This window comes from Geotrypetes seraphini, chromosome 5 (assembly GCF_902459505.1).
Source record: "Geotrypetes seraphini chromosome 5, aGeoSer1.1, whole genome shotgun sequence".
NCBI lineage: Eukaryota > Metazoa > Chordata > Amphibia > Gymnophiona > Dermophiidae > Geotrypetes > Geotrypetes seraphini.
The window spans coordinates 70,071,294-70,091,027 of NC_047088.1; the positions used below are offsets into that span (position 1 = coordinate 70,071,294).

At 45.2% G+C, this 19,734-nt stretch overlaps 2 protein-coding genes across 7 annotated transcripts in view; one reads left to right on the forward strand and one right to left on the reverse strand.

Moving 5' to 3' along the window:
* The window catches only part of CSTF2 (cleavage stimulation factor subunit 2), a 114,923-nt gene extending 114,088 nt beyond the window's left edge, over nt 1–835 (reverse strand). For 2 of the 5 annotated variants that reach the window (XM_033945520.1, XM_033945518.1), the window contains exon 1: nt 689–835. In XM_033945520.1, the coding sequence (XP_033801411.1) occupies nt 689–746 (58 nt within the window). In that variant the 5' untranslated portion in view covers nt 747–835. The remainder of the gene's footprint in view (nt 1–688) is intronic. The other 3 variants (XM_033945522.1, XM_033945521.1, XM_033945523.1) reach the window with 2 other exon arrangements.
* Nucleotides 833–19,734, forward strand: part of TRMT12 (tRNA methyltransferase 12 homolog) — a 62,997-nt gene continuing 44,095 nt past the window's right edge. Inside the window, exons 1-2 of one of the 2 annotated variants that reach the window (XM_033945525.1) lie at nt 833–1,096; nt 14,397–14,482. In XM_033945525.1, coding sequence (XP_033801416.1) covers nt 14,409–14,482 — 74 coding nt within the window. In that variant the 5' untranslated portion in view covers nt 833–1,096; nt 14,397–14,408. Of the gene's footprint in view, nt 1,115–14,396; nt 14,483–19,734 lie in introns of both variants that reach the window. The other variant, XM_033945524.1, reaches the window with a different exon arrangement.

Genomic DNA, 19,734 nt, shown 5'->3' on the forward strand with positions numbered 1-19,734 from the left:
AATATCACTACTGGAATTAGAATATCAAATCACATGGGGATATCTACACAATATTTTAGCTTACTTTCTTGGCCATGGCACTCTGTAACCCATTTAAGATATATTTTGCTGAGACAATGTATCTGTATGCCTACCTTGCTTATGCAGCCGAACAAATCCAAAGACAATGAATAAGTAGAGCTCCAGGCCACGTCACCTAAATAACACCTAGTAACAAGGTTAGACCACCACAAAAACCCATTGGACGTAAGTTTATCAGTTAAGAGCCTGACCAACGCCGAGGGGAGGCGATAGCAACATAGAACTGTAGAGTACGTCCATATGTAATACGAAGTTTAGGAGAGAAACTAGATTGTGAAGCCGGATAATCTTTACAAGCTCGTGCTTCTACCACTACCAGGCCTAGGACCAGATCCTCCTTTAAGTAACTTATGTCCAAGAAGTTGTTGTAAGCAAAAGGATTACAAAGAAAAAAAAAAGCCGCAAAATAAACTTTAAGCGATTTCTGAGACAAAAGCCTTTACATTCATTCCTAAACAAGACCCTGTCGGAAAATCTAGAAAAAGTGCTGGGGTCGAGGGGGCTTTTGCTACTCACAGGCCCACACAGCTCTGGCCTCTCTCTATAGTCCAGTACGTGGAAAAACACATTTTCCCTATTCTCCTCCTAAAAGCAACCTTGCTCTTACCGAAAACAGACCGCAAAGAGCGATCCACCGCAGGATCCCTCACCGCCAAGCTCGCCATCTTCCACCAGACCACCGCACAGCTTCCGGTCCGACAGGAATAACGCTCCACTTACTTCCGGTCCAAGCCTTTTGGTCTCCATGGTAACACTGCTCTCTTTGGCCCTACGGCGAGACAGTTGGTGCAGAGGTCGCTGTGTGGAGACGGCGTGTGTTAGCTCTGTTTTCAGTGCTAGCAAAAATGGAGTGTAACTGCGCGACATTAGGGTGTATAAGCTGTGGGAGATCGGGAACCATTATTGTGGGAGGAAGAGGCCAGGGCGGAATAGTGTGTAACTCTGACGATCTGCGATCTCGCTATCCTTAGGCTGGTGTCTGCGCTCTCGGGAAGTGATTTTAAACAGACACCGTGTGAGTTTGTTGTAGAGGGTAAGGAATTATTTTTCCTTGTATTAGTGTGTTCACATGGGCTTTATTTTGTTCATAGAATGGTAAGAACGAACCATATTTTCTGCAGGGAGAATGATGATTTGTTGGAAACTGACACACACAAAAAATCGGGGAGCAAAGATATTGAATGTTGACTTGAAACGGCCTGGAAAGAGGTGCACTGTCATCGTACACCGGAGATCAATGTCATTACAGGGGGGGTGCAAGGTGGGTCTGTGTAGCAGGGAGGTGAAAATGGAAAGCTCAGCCAAATAACGGAACAAGATAAAGTCAGGATCGCCTGGATTTCACGGATTCCCGTTTAATGGTCTGATAGTTTTTACATGTTTTGCCAAAGTGATACATAGAGTGGTTGAAATAAAAGGGAAAACCTTACTTCTGATAACAGTAGCAGCATAAACATAAGAACATAAGAAGTTGCCTCCGCTGAGGCAGACCAGAGGTCCATCTCGCCCAGCGGTCCGCTCCCGCGGCGGCCCATCAGGCCCATTGCCTGAGCAATGGTCCCAGACTATCCCTATAACCTACCGCTACTCTTATCTGTACCCTTCAATTCCTTTATCCTCTAGGAACCTATCCAAACCCTCTTTGAAGCCTTGTAACGTGCTCCGGCCTATCACAGCCTCCGGAAGCGCGTTCCATGTGTCCACCACCCTCTGGGTGAAAAAGAACTTTCTGGCATTTGTTTTAAACCTGTCTCCTTTTAATTTTTCCGAGTGCCCCCTTGTACTTGTGGTTCCCCGTAATCTGAAAAATCTGTCCCTGTCTACTTTTTCTATACCCTTCAGGATCTTGAAGGTTTCTATCATGTCTCCTCTAAGTCTCCGCTTTTCCAGGGAGAACAGCCCCAGCTTTTTCAGTCTGTCAGTATATGAGAGGTTTTCCATACCTCTTATCAGTTTAGTTGCTCTTCTCTGGACTCCCTCAAGTACCGCCATGTCCTTTTTGAGGTACGACGACCAATATTGGACACAGTACTCCAGATGCGGTCGCACCATTGCACGATACAGTGGCAGGATGACCTCCTTTGTCCTGGTCGTGATACCCTTCTTAATGATACCCAACATTTTATTTGCTTTTCTTGAGGCTGTGGCGCACTGTGCCGACGCCTTTAAAGACGTGTCCACCATCACTCCCAGGTCTCTTTCAAGGTTACTTACCCCTAGCAGTGATCCTCCCATTTTGTAGCTGAACATCGGGTTCTTTTTCCCTACATGCATGACCTTGCATTTCCCTACATTAAAGTTCATTTGCCATTTTTTGGCCCATTTTTCTAGCGCCGTTAGGTCCCTTTGCAGATCTTCGCAGTCTTCCATAGTTTCAACCCTGCGGTAGAGTTTGGTGTCATCCGCAAATTTAATAACTTCGCAATTTGTTCCCGCCTCCAGGTCATTAATAAATATATTGAACAGGAGCGGTCCCAGCACCGACCCCTGCGGAACTCCGCTCGTGACCCCATGCCAGTCTGAGTAATGGCCCTTCACTCCAACCCTCTGTTTCCTGTCTGCCAGCCAGTTTTTGATCCATCGGTGGACCTCCCCTTGCACCCCATGTCTCCACAGCTTTTTAAGCAGTCTTTCGTGCGGTACCTTGTCAAAGGCTTTTTGAAAGTCAAGGTAAATGATGTCAATGGATTCCCCTTTATCCACCTGTCTGTTTACCCCCTCAAAGAAGTACAATAAGTTTGTGAGGCATGACCTACCCTTGCAGAAGCCGTGCTGGCTCGACTTTAGCTGTCCATTGTTTTCTATGTGTTCACAGATACTGTCCTTAATCAGTGCTTCCATCATTTTTCCCAGGACCGAGGTCAAGCTCACCGGCCTGTAGTTCCCCGGGTCCCCCCTTGAACCCTTCTTGAAGATGGGTGTGACATTTGCAATTTTCCAATCCTCCGGGATCTCTCCAGTTTTTAAGGATAGGTTACATATTTGGCGAAGTGGCTCTGCTATTACGTTCCTTAGTTCCTTGAGTACCCTTGGGTGAATGCCGTCCAAATTACAGTAATTTGTGTTAATAAATTACATAATATTACACCTTGTCCTGTCTGTCTTGACTAGATTGTAAACTCTTTAGAGCAGGGACTGTCTCTTCTATGTTTTGATATACAGCTACATATGTCTAGTAGCACTATAGAAATGATTAGTAGTAGTAAGCTAACAATTCACCAACTTCTCTCTTTATATCAAGGTTGTCTTTTAAGGGGCTTGTGAAGCATTGGTTCTGTTTTAGTCAGCTTCCAGCTTTAGCCATGTCACTTGATCACTCCGGGTCCTTCTGGTCTCTCAGTGCCAGGTAATCTGGTTTTTGGCCATGCTCTGGCCACACAAGGTAGCTTTGCCCTGGCCAAGCAGCCACTCAAGGTAGATTCACCCTGGACTACATGGACACTAAAGAAATGTTCACCCAGGACCAAATGGGCATTCAAGAAATGTTTGCCCTGGACCATGCAGCCACTCAAGGAAGAATTTACTGGGGATTAGGCATAAGCACCCCACTGCCCCTGATCACTCAGAGAATTCTTGTTGCTATAAACTTGCTGTTAGTCTGGGCAGAAAGGTCTTAGGCACAGGGGCCTCTTTTTTTAAAGGTGAGGTCCACTTCTTCAGGATCCTTCATTCATCCTATCTGGAGCCTGAGGTTAATTTTTTTTCATTTATATTTTATTGCCATTTAACCATAATTTACAAGAATATTCTCATTACAGAAATTCAGAAAGTAATTATAATACTTGAAGGAGCCTAGAGGCCAAGATGGGAGAACTGGAAGTCACAGCCAAAAAGGGGGACCTAGATATCATTGGAATCACAGAAACATGGTGGACTGAGGAGAACAAATGGGACGTAGTACTGCCAGGGTACAAACTCTATAGAAGAGACAGGACTCACAAGAAGGGTGGAGGAATAGCACTTTATATAAGGGACACCATTCACTCGACCAGACTGGATACAGCAACCAAGGCGGAAGGATTGGAATCCTTATGGGTCAAAGTACCAGGAAGAAATGAAGCAGACACAAAATTGGGACTGTACTATCGCCCACCTGGACAAACAAAAGCAAACGACAAGGAATTGGAAGCAGAATAGAGGGCGGGAATGCAAAAGCGGAAGTGTGATGGTAATGGGGGATTTTAACTACCCCGGGATAGACTGGAGTATTGGAAACTCTAACTGTGCGAGGGAAACAAAATTCCTAGAGGCTGTGGGGGACTGCTTCATGGAACAACTTGTCAAAGAACCAACGCGAGGGGATGCCACTCTCGACCTAATCCTCAACGGGCTAGGGGGACCTGCAAAAGAAGTGGAAGTAGTAAGACCTCTAGGAAACAGCGACCACAACATGATTCGGTACAAGTTAGAAGTGGGAACATCAAAAGTGAAGAGAACCACAGCGACAACACTCAACTTCAAGAAAGGGAACTACGATGCTATGAGAAAAATGGTGAGAAAGAAACTTAAAAACAACTCAAAAAGGATGGAGACCATAGAGAGAGCCTGGTCTCTATTCAAGGACACGGTGCAGGAAACACAAAACCTGTATATCCCCAGTTTTAGGAAAGGGTGCAAAAAAAATTGAACAAAAGACCCGGTGTGGATAACACATGAAGTGAAGAAAGCGATAGGTGACAAGAAAAACTCATTCCGAAAATGGAAAAAGGACCAAACCAGGGAGAACTGGGAGGAACACAAAAAACACCAAAAAGAATGTCACCGAATTGTTAGGAAAGCAAAAAGAGAATATGAAGAGAGGCTGGCGGGGGAAGAAAGAAACTTCAAAACCTTCTTTAGATACGTTAAAGGGAAGCAACCGGCGAGGGAGGAAGTAGGACCGTTGGATGATGGGGACAGAAAGGGAGTGATAAAGGAGGAGAAAGAGGTAGCTGACAGGTTAAACAGGTTCTTCTCGTCAGTCTTCACGAGCGAAGACACATCCAATGTATCAGAGCCCGAAGAGATCATAAGTGGAGACCAAGAAGAAAAACTGTCGCGAATAGAGGTAAGCCATGAGGATGTCCTCAAACAGATAGATAGATTGAAGAGCGACAAATCACCAGGCCCGAATGGAATCCACCCAAGGGTACTAAAAGAACTAAGGAACGAAATAGCGGGAACACTCCAACATATTTGTGACCTATCTTTGAAAACTGGGGAGATCCCAGAAGATTGGAAAATAGCAAATGTCACACCTATCTTCAAAAAGGGAGCGAGGGGTGACCCGGGGAACTACAGGTCGATAAGCTTGACCTCAGTCCCGGGCAAGATGGTAGAAGCACTGATAAAAGACAGCATCAGTGAGCATATAGAAAGAAATGGACAACTGAAAGCGAGCCAGCATGGCTTCTACAAGGGAAGATCGTGCCAAATGAACTTACCGCACTTCTTTGAAGGGATAAACAGCCAGATAGACATCATTTATCTCAACATCCAGAAAGCCTTTGACAAGGTACCTCATGAGCGGCTACTGAAGTAAAGGCTGCTTTGTTTACCTCATTGGAATAACTACAAGACGGCATTGTATCTTCCAAAACAGACAATATTCGTTTATTGTTAGTATAAAAACTTACAGTATTACAGCAGCAGAGACATATCAGACAAATGTATTGTCAGTTCAGAATATGCAATGGAGAGAAGAACTTGCCCCCATATGCTTAGCAGGGGGCTAGCAGATCCCCGTAGCATAAGTAAGTGAATCTCTCTGGCTTTACCTAGAATGCACGTGTTTTTTATACAGAGCAATTCTTCCTTTGTTCCAAAAAAGTCCATCCTCGAATTCTGGTTATGTAATTCCCTATTGGTACATAAAATAATGTATACCTAACTCCTCCTCTCAGTCCACGCCTCTCTCACCTCCACCCCCCTCCCCAGTAGGGGGGCCTTGCAGAAACAGAGAACTCTTGGTGAACTTTCTTTCTCCAGCGCTGAGATCACTTTATCACTTTGTAGATGTTAATTAGTGGTTTTACAATTCTGTGCATCTTCGGGATAGTGTCCTTGTATGCTGAAAGTTGGCAAAGGTGACCTTTCAACAATCCAGCTGCTTGGTTCCCATAACTTGGTTCAGAGACAGGGAGCAAATGTTTTGGTACCAAGTTCTCTCATCTCGCTACACCCACATCGTCCTGCAGGGATCCTTGCTCATTATAAAAGTTTTATGGCTTTCCAGGGTGCATGGCATATGAAGTCATACAGCACTGATAACAGTTCAGCAGAACCTTGGAGAAATATCCTCCCAGCAGGGAATGGAGACAAAAACGTTAGCATTGCAAAGGCTGCAGGTGTTTACAGACAGCAAGGTACAGGCTGGGCCTGGCTATGGGAAAATATAGGTCTGTAGTGTCCAGCATACACAAGTGAAAATATAGGTCTGTGGTGTCCAGCATACACAAGTGCCAGTATGTCCAGTTGAATCATCTGTATGTCCAGGTTATCCATGTCACTACTTAGGAAGTTGTGGAACCACGGGGTGGAAGGGGACGTATACAGATGGATTAAACACTGGTTGGCAGACAGGAAGCAGAGGGTTGGAGTGAAGGGCCACTACTCGGACTGGAGGAGGGTCACGAGTGGTGTTCCACAGGGGTCGGTGCTCAGACCGCTGCTGTTCAATATATTCATAAATGATCTGGAAACAGGGACGAAGTGTGAAGTTATAAAATTTGCGGATGAAACCAAACTGTAGCAGGGTTAGAACCGCGGAAGAATGTAAAGACCTACAAAGGGACCTAAACAAACTGGAAGAGTGGGCAAATAAATGGCAAATGAACTTCAATATAGAGAAATGCAAAGTCATGCACATAGGGAAGAAGAACCCGATGTTCAGATACAAAATGGGGGGATCAGTGCTAGGGGAAAATAACCTTGAAAAGGACTTGGGTGTGCTGGTGGACACAACAATGAAATCAACGGCACAATGTGCAGCGGCCTCAAAGAAAGCAAACAGAATGTTGGGTATTATTAAGAAGGGTATTACGACCAGGACGAAGGAAGTCATCATGCCACTGTATCGCGCGATGGTGCGCCCGCATCTGGAGTACTGTGTCCAGTTTTGGTCACCGTACCTCAAGAAGGACATGGCGATACTAGAGAGGTTCAGAGGAGAGCGATGAAAATGGTAAAAGGGATGGAGAACCTTTTTTACACAGACAGGTTAGAAAGGCTGGGGCTCTTCTCCCTGGAAAAGCGGAGACTCAGAGGAGACATGATAGAGACCTTCAAGATCATGAAAGGTATAGATAAGGTAGAAAGGGACAGATTCTTCAGCCTATTAGGGACCACACAAACAAGGGGGCACTCGGAGAAATTGAAAGGGGACAGGTTTAGAACCAATGCTAGGAAATTCTTTTTCACTCAGAGGGTGGTAGACACCTGGAATGCGCTTCCTGAGGTTGTAATAAGACAGAGTACCCTACCGATCTTCAAAGAAGGATTGGATAAATTCCTGAAGGACACAGGGGTTGAGGGATACAGATAGAGGTAGAGATAGGTTATGAAAGAGGGCTTATATAGAAGGATAAGGGGACTAAAAGGGCTTAGACGCCAACCACCTTACAGGTCATGGACCTGATGGGCCGCCGCGGGAGCGGACTGCTGGGCGCAATGGACCTCTGGTCTGACCCGGCAGAGGCAACTTCTTATGTTCTTAATATAAGGAAAAAATATATAAATCTTCATTAGAGCACCATAGCTAGGGAGGGCCCAGGCAAAATAAATGAATAGACATTGCAGAAATAAATATATAAATAAGGCTTAACAGCTAATCCCACTGTCACAATAACCATTCATAATAACAAAACATTGCCAGTTACCAATTTCTTCAAATCTATAAGGTGAACTTGCAGAACGGCCATTATTGAAATTGTGGGCTTGTTATTCTTTCCAACTCAAGGGAGGTTGAAAGGAATTATACAAAAAGGTTAAAAATATCTTTTTGGGGGCAAAATGGGATGGGATGGGATGAAACCTGTCATGAGGCAAAAATGATAGAAAAACACATTGAGTTTGGAAATAGGCCAAGTCAGACTATATTATATTTAGGTAATCTATGGCCCTAAATCTTTCTGTTGAAAATCTAATAGATCTTTTTTTTTTGTTGAATCATGCAGTTCAGTGCATCAAAGTTGGTAGCTTTGTAGTGAAATTCATTTTAAAAAGTCTGATAAAGCATCCAGCCTGAAATGTCACTGTTTAGAGACCATAGTGCAAACAAACAGCTACTTCATTTAAATTGGAATGGCTGACTGAAATGGTCACACCAAAATTTCAAAACGTGATACATGATAAACCCAGAAATTTTCACACATGATGATAAGAGTGGAGCTAATGGCTTATACTATAGGCTTATATTGTCAGGATATCAAAGTTCTTGCATAATTTTCTACAAGGTGTGGAAGTTATATTTCTTAAAGTGTCACTTGCAAGCAATTGTCATACAGAGGATATAACAAGGATTAGAAACAAAAACCCTTCCTTACACAGAAGACTGTTTAAAATGATGCTTGAAAATCAAGTTGAAAAGCAAACTCAGCAAATTAATCTTGAATGCAGATGTTCAAACACAGAAAAAAAATAAGGGTTCTTACTGAGTTTTTTCATTGGCAATTGAAGAGGTCCTTTTACTAAAGCTTAGCATGTGCTAATGGATATTAGTGCACACTAAATGCTACACATTCAGTTTTATACCTGTAGGCCACTTGGCACATGCTAATGTCTATTAGCGTGTGTTAAGCTTAAGTAAAAGGGCCCTGAAATGATTAGTTCCATGCTTTCTGGTCAGGACGTCATTGAGAATATGGGAAAGTATGTTTGCACACCAAAAATGCTGGCAAAAAATAAAATTATTACAAAATACTCAATCCAAAAAGTTATGTGTCCCATTGATGGCCCATCATTAGAGGCTGTGGGAATCACAATCCAGTGAAGAAAAAAAGCCTCAAAATATACAGTAGCAATTTACAAACAATAAAACAAAGCTACCTTGCTATTATCCAGATGATGAAATTCAGGAGTGGTCTGCTTTAGGTTTTGTAGCAAAGCCAAAGGTCACTTCAGTATTTGAATTGATAAGGTCAAAACAGAAAATTTATTGCCAAAGATGCTGTTAAATCAGAGCAATGTCTTCAAGTTTTCTGTGGCAGAAAAATCAAAAGCAAATTGATCTCAAGTTTATTTCAACTTAATATACTTCTTTAGAGTACATTATTAAAGTGGTTTGCAATTAATACTATACATTATAACAAATTGAAAAGAAAAGGAAATATAATACATAGGAAAGAATTACGGTAACTAGGATTAGTCAAAGAGAGGCTGGAAACTAAGACCAACATTACAAAATCCCCAAACCTCAACCCTAGTTAGGCAACGACAAGGCTCCTAAGGCCCAAATGCCTTATGGAACAAATATGGTTTTAACCTAACATTAACAGACAGGTAAGGGCAGCTCTGCTTAGAGATCCATTGGAATAGACTTCCAGAGGCAAGGACCCTAAATACTATACAGTGGCAATTCTTATATTCAATATATTCATCACTCAACATATTGATACGAGGGGACTTAAAATGAAATTGAGATGAATGAAGAACTCTCGAAAGGCAATAAGACTGCAGAAGTTGAAAAAGGTGTTAGAAACATAAAACATGATGGCAGATAAAAGCCAAATGGCCCATCCAGTTTGCCCATCCTCAGCACCCACTACCTCTTCCTCTCCCTAAGAGATCCCACATGCATGTCCCAAACTTTATTGATTTCAGACCCAGTCTTTGTCCTCACCACCTCTTATCAGGAGACTATTCCACACATCTACAACCCTTTCTGTATAAAAGTATTTGCTTAGATTACTCCTGAGCCTATCACCTCTTAACTTTATCCTTTGCCCTCTCATTCTGGAGCTTCCTTTCAAATGAAAGACACTCGCCTCATACAGTAGGTATTTAAACACCTCTATAATATCACCACTCTCCTGCATTTCTTCCCAAGTATACATATTGAGCTCTTTAAGTCTGTTCCCATATGCCTTTTGATGAAGACCACCAACCATTTTAGTAGCTTTGTTCTGGACCGACTGCATCCTGTTTGTATCTTTTTGAAGGTGTGGTCTCCAGAATTGTACACAATATTCTAAATGAGGTCTCACCAGAGTCTTATACAGGGGTATCAATACCTCTTTTTTCTGTTACATATACACAGGAATCCATACATTAGGTGATCAATCCATGCTCATGAACCACTTGCAGAAGGACGTCAGTCATATCTTTCAGCTCCTCTTTTTTTTACCAGTGGAGTATAGCTCCCTCTCCAGTTTTTCCTTTTGCAAGTGAAACAAGAAGAGGTGTTCTGAGGTAGTCATTGCTACTCTTCTTCAAGCAAAGAAGCAATCAACATTTGCGGCCTACATTAAGGGCCTCTTGTACTAAACTGTGCTAGAGGTTTTAGCAACAGAAGCCACGCTGAATGACCCACGCTGCTCCCGACGCTCATAACTCTATGAGCGTCAGGAGCAGCATGGGCCATTCAGCGCAGCTCCCCATGCTAAAACCGCTAGTGCGGTTTAATAGAAGAGGGGGTAAGATGTGGAAGACTTTCTAGTTCTGGTGCTCCAAAGATCAGGTAGAGCCTTTCATGGTGCCAGTTCCTGTGATCCTGGCATTCCTTCAAGCCAGGTTAGAAAAGGGTCTAGCAGTGGTGTCTCTCAAGGTCCAGGTAGTGGGCCTCTCATGCTTCTGAGCTCAAGGAGGAAAACAATTTCTTGCATGTCATGCTGATGTGACCCAGTTCTTAAAGGGAGTGCTCAGGTTATGATTTACCATACACTGGCCTTTTCCATCCTAGAATCTTATATCGTTCTGAAGGGCCTGTCCAAGCCTCCATATGAGCCTTTCCATGAGGCGTATCTTCTGGACCTCATGGTGTAGACGATATTCTTGGTGGAGACAGTCTCCGTGAGACGGATATCAGAATTGTAGGCTCTTTCTTGCAGAGAGGCTTTCCTAAGGATCTCGGAGGCTGGGATATCATTGTAAAAGTTGTGTTGACTTTTCATGTTAACCAAGAAATTTGTTTACCCATTTTTTATCCTACAGGTTCAAACAAACAAGATGAGATATTGCAAAGGCTAAATATGCAAAGAGTTCTACTCCATTACCTGGAAAGGACAAAAGAGTCTCACCTTTACAACCATCTTTTTGTGCTAACCAGGCAGTCCAGAATAGGCAAGCCAGCTTCCCAGACTTCTATCGCTAGATGGATTTGCAGGGCAATTTCATCAGTGTACATTGGCTATGCCAAATGGCCACCTATTTCTATCAAAGCTCATTTTACCAGAAGTGTGGCATTTTCATGGGTGTAGTCCCAGACAGTTCCACCTGAAGAGCTACTTGGTCTACTCTTCATACCTTTACAAAGTTCTACAGAGTGGACATGGTAGCTTGAGAGGAGAGGACGCCGCTTTTGCATCATTGGTCTTTTGGGCAGGCCTTCCCTAGACGTCTAGCACTTCTTTGGTATGTCACCTAATGTAAGAATTCCTGTGTAATGTTTAGAAGAATGAAAGATTAGGTTCTTACCTGGATAATCTTATCTCTGTTAATATGCAAAGGATTCCATACAGCTCTCCCTGTGCATTCTACAATTCACCTGCTTTCTGTCTTGGTCCAGAACTGGAACAATTCACCTGCTTTCTCTATGGTCCAGAACTGGAATTCTTCTGTTAGTTGGATGAATATGCATGATTAACTTACCAGTAAAGTACTGAGTTATTGAGCATTGCAGTTCTGTATGTGTTAATGCTAGTTGCACACAGCAGATTGGTTCATTGATACACTTGTGTTGCAAGTTTATGCTAATAATTGTTTTTTCTCATGAGTTACAGAGCAGAGCAGAAATATGTTATTTCCAGGGAAGTTCCCCATGCCCCTCCTTCTCTATTCTCCTGTTATAGTGGAGCTTGATTGTTTTGGTACAAACTGAAGAGGGAGCTTTACTCCACTAGTGAAGGAGGAGAAGCTGAAAGATGTGATTGACACCCTTCTTTAAGTGGTTTGCAAGCATGGATTGCTCACCTAATGTACGGACTCCTGTGTATATTAACAGAAACAAGATTATCCAGGAAGGAACCTAATTTTTCATTCCCACTGGCCATATCTCTCCCTATGCACCCTAGCATTCTTCTACTTTTTGCCATTGCCTTTTGAACCTCTCTGGCCACCTTAAGATCATCATATACTGTCACACCCAAGTATTCCAGTTGGCTAAAAGAAGCAGTTTGTATATTGATCTGTGAGGAACAGGGAGCCAGTGTTCTGCCTGCAGTAGGGGAGAAATATGATCAAAACTCCCTGCACCTGTAAGAAGATGGAAGGCTGCACTGTGCACCAGTTGTAGGCAGTGGATATTTTTCTGTCAGATACCATAAAGAAGAGCATTAAAATAATCTAAATTTGTGATCACTAACACATGAACAAAAACACAAAGGGTAGATCCCAAAAATAAACATAAAACTGAATATAGCATTGTAGCTTAAAAATAATTCCCAACTATTTCTGAAATATGGTAATGGGAGGATAATGTGGCATCTGGCATCACCCCCAAGTCCCGCACAGACTGAGCCTCGGGTAGAATGTGTCCTATCATCTGACTAGGATGCACTAACACTGTTTTGTCACCTTCAAATCCTCAGACACTATGGAGCTCATAATCAAAACTTAAACTTGTTGTTTAATTGTTTAGATATAAGGTGTATTACATAATATTCAAGATATTATAGAAAATAAATATGTAATGAAATGTTGTATTTAACGTGTTACATGAAAGTTAATCAAGTGTGTATTTATAAGTTCGTATGATTTTATCTAATACACTTGTAATATGCAAAAATGAATAAAGAATTTAAAAAAAAACCTTAAACATCTAAAAACCCGCCCAAATCGGCACTTGGTTGTCCTAAAAGACAGGTTGTCCAAGTGCCGATAATCAAAACAGCTTTTTGAATGTACCCAGGGACTTTTTAGGCCTCTGAATCCCACTGTGCGCCCAGAGCTGAAAGGGGCGTTTCTGGAGGAGTGGTTAGGGTGCGATGTGGGCCAACCTAGACTTAGTCGTTCTGCGGGGATAATCAAATGTTCGACAAGACTTCTAGGCGAAACTTATACATTGTGAGTTAGACCAGTGATTCCCAACCCTGTCTTGGAGGACCACCAACCAGTCATGTTTTCAGGACAGCATTAATGAATATGCATGGAGCAGATTTGCATGCCTGTCACCTCCATTATAGGCAAATCTCTCTCCTGCATATTCATTAGGGTTATCCCAAAAACCCGACTAGCTGGTGGTCATCTGAGACAGGGTTGGGAACCACTGAGTTAGATTATGTAAAAGCAGGTATAATGCCAAAAAAGTATCCAAAGTGACCCGATAACTACTGCAGAGACAAAGGAAAGACCCCCACACACTCCCCCTGTGTTTACTGACCCGTCACACCCTGACAAAGTTCAGAATAAAAACGTACATACCTGCCTCCGGAACATCAGTACCTGCTATAGGAAAGACTAGTAGAGCTGCACACAGGTGGCTTAAGTAGTTGGGGTGTGGGCTAGTGAATCATAGAGAGGAGGACCCAGGCCCATTAGCCACTCTAGCCACTACATTCATGGTGGAAAATGTGAGCCCCACAAAACCCTACTGTACTGCCATATAGGTGGCACCTGCAGCTATAAGGACTATTGGGGTTATAGACAGGTGGGTATAGTGGGTTTTGGAGGTATTTTGGGGGATGATGCTGGGAGGACCTTTCCAGACTAGCACAAAATTGATTTCTTTTTAGATCCACAATTCATCAAGTCACTAGGACTCGAGCACAAGTTGATGGCACCTAACAACAACAACTAAAAGAAGTCAATGAAAATGTTCAACAATTCAGAATATTTCCTTTTAATTTTCTTTTACTATGGTGATCAAATGCTTTAGTGATGTTTGTCAGACAACTTGTACTGCCAACCTAGGTATGTCACAGAAAAGAAACAAAATGGTTTAGGCATGTGTTAAGGCATGGAAGCGAGTGTATGTTTCAGTGTAAAAGAGCTGGGTACCAATCTTGCTGAGGGAGGAAAGTTTTTATATTACTATTAATACCTAGCATCAGTACCTGTAGTTGGCAATGCTGCTTATTGGTACAATCTCTGCTTGTTGTGGACTGGGTAAAAACTAGATCTGGAACATAGTAAAACAGAAAGTAAGCAAAAAAAACTACTCTGGTAATTTGCTTCTCTTCTAGATTGGATTCAGAATGGAAGAAGAAGAGAAAGTAGACAACACAATTACAGCACTGGTAACCGAATCAATGTTTTCAGAGCTCTACAGGTATGGATCAGGGAGAAAAACCCTTATTTTGAGTGAAGGTGCCAAATACCTAGAATTGTCAGATTGGTAATTGTCTTCCGATTACTTTTTTTCTTTTCATCATATTTCAACTTAATGTAATCATATCCAAAATCTGCGATACGAGCAAAATAGAACAATTATATTAAACACAGTAACAGTCCAAAAAAAAAAAAAATAGATTTCCTTTGCATCAGCAGCAGAGACTAGTGGGTTGTGCCCATCTACTAGCAGGTGGAGATAGACTTCAAACTTTGCACTCTGCCTTATTGGATGTCAAGCATCCTGGTCAATTAGTATACTCTGACTCTTGCAGGAAGATGGATGTGCTATGATGAGCTCCTGGTTTCTGCTGCTCAGCTCCTTGGCCTAGTTCAGTTGATCTGAGCGGTGCCAGCTTTACGGGTTACACCTGGTCCCCCCAGATCCCTACCTCACACTCCAGGAAATACACCTGGTTATTCCAGGTTCCTATCCCACCATCCCAGTGTTTTGAAGTGCTGCGCCTAAAGGGAAAAAAATTATCAGGTAAGATATAATTTTACCACATTCGTTCACAACAAATAAATATCTGATGCAGTTATCCCAGCCAGCCCACTACAATGAAATTAACCCTGAGAGGTCTTACCTATTATCCCAGGACAAGCAGGCAGGTATTCTCAGTAGTGGGTGATGTCATCCGACAGAGCCCCGATACGGACGTCTCACAAGCATATCTTGCTTGAAGAAACTCAGAAGTTTCGAGATGCCCGCACCGCGCATGCGCCAGTGCCTTCCCGCCCGATGGTCCGGGCGTGTCTCCTCAGTTCTTTTCTTTCCGCGGAGCTGAGAAGTTTTACTTCGATTCTGCGCTGACTGAATTCCCGTGTTTTGTCTTCTAATAGCCGCGGTTTTGAGTTTCTTTTACTCTTTATCGTGTGTTTTATTTCTTTTATTTCTTTTTAAAAAAAAAAAAAAAATTTCTTCCGGTAATTCGGCCGGGTCGGCCCCGTGGCTCAGGCCCCGCTCCTTCGATCTCGTGGCGGAGCTTTTTCGGCCTATGTCCTGGCCAATTACCAGTTTTAAAAAGTGTAGTAAGTGCCAGCGTGCGATTTCGCTGACAGACCCGCATCGACGCTGCCTGCAGTGTCTTGGTCCAGAACATTTCCCGAAATCGTGCCGGCCTTGTTCCACTCTCACAGTGCGGGCGTTTAAGCGTCGCTGTTTTTTGTGGGAGTCGATGTTCAAGATGGAAGCTGCAAAGGAACTTTCAGCTTCGACTTCGGCTGGTGCTTCGTCTGCATCTACGAAGCCCTCTACCACTCCTCCTACACCGGGTCTATTGAAGCCGGCTTCATTTGTCCCGTTTTCGACCCCGACTTCGGCGCCGGTGCCTTCCTCCATCTCCTCGGATCAGGTACCGCCTTCTACCATTCCACCTGTGGTTATCAAAGTGCCGAAAGCTTCCAAGCAAAAGCACTCGACCACGAAGGAGCGCGAAGACCGTGTTGGAGGACCCCCTTTCGGTGCGGATCCCTCCATATCGGCTTCGTTGAGGTCCCTTTTGGAGGCTCAGTTTGTCGAGCTCATGCAAACCATGGGACCCAAGTTAATTGCCACCATCCAGGGTGACTTCCCGGTTCCGATTCCGGGGGGCGGACCGCCCCCTCCTCCTCCTCCTCCTCGCTGGTCGATCTTGCTGCTTGGCGAGGAGGAGCGGCGAATGGCGGCCGGTCCCTCGAGGCGGGCCTCCTTTAGTGACATGCCCCCTTTAGAGCCCATTACACCTCCGGACGAAGAGGTCTGGAATCCCTCTTCTGGTAATCGAAGCCCTGGGCATCGCAAGTCACAGGAAGAGTTCTTCCGCACTCCTTACCAGGCCTGGGCTGCTTCTCGAGAGGCGTCGAACCTCCCGCCTCTGCGCTCTACGGCCACGAGTCCCATCTACTCGTTGGAGGCGTCGGGAGACCATGCTAAGCATCAACACTCTAGATCCCCCTCCAGACACCGAGAAGGACATCGGTCCAGACATTCATCACGGCACTCCTCGCGGCACTCTACAGTATCACCGCAGAAGAAGCTGCCGCGTATGGGGTATTCTTCGTCGGACATGTCTCCTCCGCAGGGGCCAGAGTTCGAGGAGCCGTGTGTCTCTTACTCCCCCTGTCGATCCCAGGTCTCTGTGGATCCCGAGGCCTCGACTTCGTCCAGTCCCTCTCGAAGACCTGTGCTGGCAGATCAGTTGTCTTTTTCTTCTTTCCTCCGGCAGATGGCGGATGACCTGGACATTACCTTGGACTCCGGTTCTCGATACTCCAAGGAATACCTCGACACCATGCACTTGCCTCATCCTCCTGCGGAGTCTCTTCGTCTGCCTCTGCACAAACTTCTCGACCAGACGTTCATGAGATGTTTTGAAACGCCGTACTCCATTCCTGCGGTCCCTGGCAAGTTGGATGCCCGGTACCGCACGGTTCATCACAAGGGGTTCGAGGGCCCTCAGCTCTCTCACCAATCCCTGCTGGTCGAATCCTCTCTCAAGCGGTCTCATCCGTCCCAGGTGTACGCCTCGGTGCCTCCGGGTCGCGAAGGCAGTACCATGGATAAGTTTGGGAGGAGAATATACCAGAACTCGATGATGGCTTCCCGAGTTCTCAATTATACTTTTCATTTTGCAACTTATTTGGAGTTCTTCCTGCCTGTGCTTCGGAAGTTCACACCTTCCATTGAATCTCAGGCTCGCTTCGAATTCAAGGAAGTAGTTGCTTCACTGTCCCAGCTACGTCTCCAGTTGATGCAATCCTCTTACGATGCCTTTGAGCTTTTGGTGCGGGCTGCCGCCTGTTCTGTGGCTATGCATCGATTGGCATGGCTTCGGACCATTGACATGGACCCGAACCTCCAGGACAGACTTGCCAATGTTCCTTGTGCGGGAGCGAATTTATTTGACGAGTCCATCGAGACTGTGACGAAGAAGCTATCTGACCATGAAAAATCCTTTCAGTCCATTCTTCGGCCCAAGCCTAAGCCTCAACAATCTCGACCTGCTAGACCGCCCTTGATCTATCAGTGGCTTTATACTCCGAGGCAAGCTCCGGCTGCGAGACAACCGGCGAAGAGACAGCCTCCACAGAAGGCTCAACAGAAGCCTCAACCGTCTACTGTCCCCAAGGCTCCTCAGCCTTTTTGACTCTCTCTTAGGGAGCATAACCAACCTCGTTCTGCCATCCCCTGTTTTCCCCATTGGGGGTCGCCTCCATCATTTTTTCCATCGATGGACGGCTATCACCACCGACCTCTGGGTCCTTACCATCATCAGGGAGGGGTACTCTCTTCAGTTCCATCGGGTCCCCCCGGACCACCCTCCAAGAGGTATCCTTCCAACTTGACACAGACCGCCCTTCTTCTTCAGGAAGCTCAGGCTTTGCTCCGGCTTCGTGCCGTCGAGCCGGTCCCTGTGGACCAGCAAAACCGGGGGTTTTACTCCCGGTACTTCCTTGTCCCGAAGAAGACGGGCGACCTGCGACCCATTCTGGACCTCAGGGTCCTCAACAAGTTCTTGGTCAAGGAGAGGTTTCGCATGTTGACCCTTGCTTCTCTCTACCCCCTCCTCGAGCAGAATGACTGGTTATGCTCTCTAGATCTCAAGGAGGCCTACACTCACATTCCCATTCATCAGGCCTCTCGCAAGTTCCTCAGATTTCGGGTGGGACATCTGCATCTGCAGTATCGAGTGCTTCCATTCGGCCTGTCCTCGTCTCCTAGAGTCTTCACAAAGTGTCTGGTAGTAGTAGCCGCTGCACTCCGGAACAGGGGTCTTCAGGTCTTTCCCTACCTCGATGACTGGCTCATCAAGGCCCCCTCAGCCCCAGAGGTCATTTCAGCGACCCTGGCAACAATTTGCTTTCTGCAGAGTTTGGGCTTCGAAATCAACTTTCCCAAATCTCATCTACAGCCTTCCCAGTCTCTCCCCTTCATCGGGGCGGTCCTGGATACCACTCAACTTAGAGCGTTCCTTCCTCCTCAACGCATGGAAGCTCTTCTTCATCTCTGCCAGTCGGTATCTTCTCACCAGTCCATCTCAGCGAGACACATGATGGTGCTCCTGGGCCACATGGCCTCGACAGTTCATGTGACGCCTTTTGCCAGACTTCATCTCAGGATTCCTCAGTGGTCTCAGGTGTCAGACCTGTTGACTCGAAACATCACAGTCACTCCTGCTCTTCGGCAGTCTCTACTTTGGTGGATGACCTCTTCAAATCTATCCAGAGGTTTGCTGTTTCACATTCCTCCCCACCAGAAGGTCCTCACCACCGATTCTTCGACCTATGCATGGGGAGCTCATCTGGATGGTCTTTGCACTCAGGGATTCTGGACCAGTGTAGACCAACTCCATCAGATCAATCTTCTGGAGCTCAGAGCCATCTTCAATGCTCTTCAGGCTTTTCAACATCTGCTTCACGACATGGTGGTCCTCATTCGCACAGACAATCAGGTCGCCATGTATTATGTCAACAAGCAGGGGGGCACGGGCTCGGCCTCCCTCTGCCAGGAAGCTCTCAGAGTTTGGGATTGGGCGGTTCGCCACAACGCCTTCCTCAAAGCTGTCTACATTCAGGGGAAGGACAATGTCCTAGCGGACAACTTAAGTCGTCTCCTCCAGCCTCACGAATGGACACTCCATTCCAGGCCCCTTCATCAGATCTTTACAAAGTGGGGAACGCCTCAGATAGACCTCTTTGCTGCTCCCCACAACTTCAAACTACCTCAATTTTGCTCCAGGATCTACACTCCTCATCGTCTCGAGGCAGATGCCTTTCTACTGGATTGGGGAAATCGCTTTCTGTATGCGTTTCCTCCTTTTCCTCTCATTCAAAAGACTCTGGTCAAATTGAAATCCGACCATGCCACCATGATTCTGATAGCTCCTCGGTGGCCCAGACAGCCTTTGTACTCCCTTCTACTTCAACTCAGCAACAGGGAGCCATTCCTTCTACCAGTGTTTCCTTCACTGCTTACTCAGCATCAGGGATCTCTACTTCATCCCAACCTGCAGTCTCTCCACCTGACAGCTTGGTTCCTCTCAACGTAACTCCTCATCTGTTTTCCCAGGCAGTGAGGGAGGTGCTGGAGGCTTCCAGGAAGCCTGCTACTCGACAATGCAACTCCCAAAAGTGGACTAGATTCTCTTCCTGGTGTGTTTCTAATCGTAAGGAGCCTCAGCGAGCCTCCCTATCTTCTGTATTTGACTATCT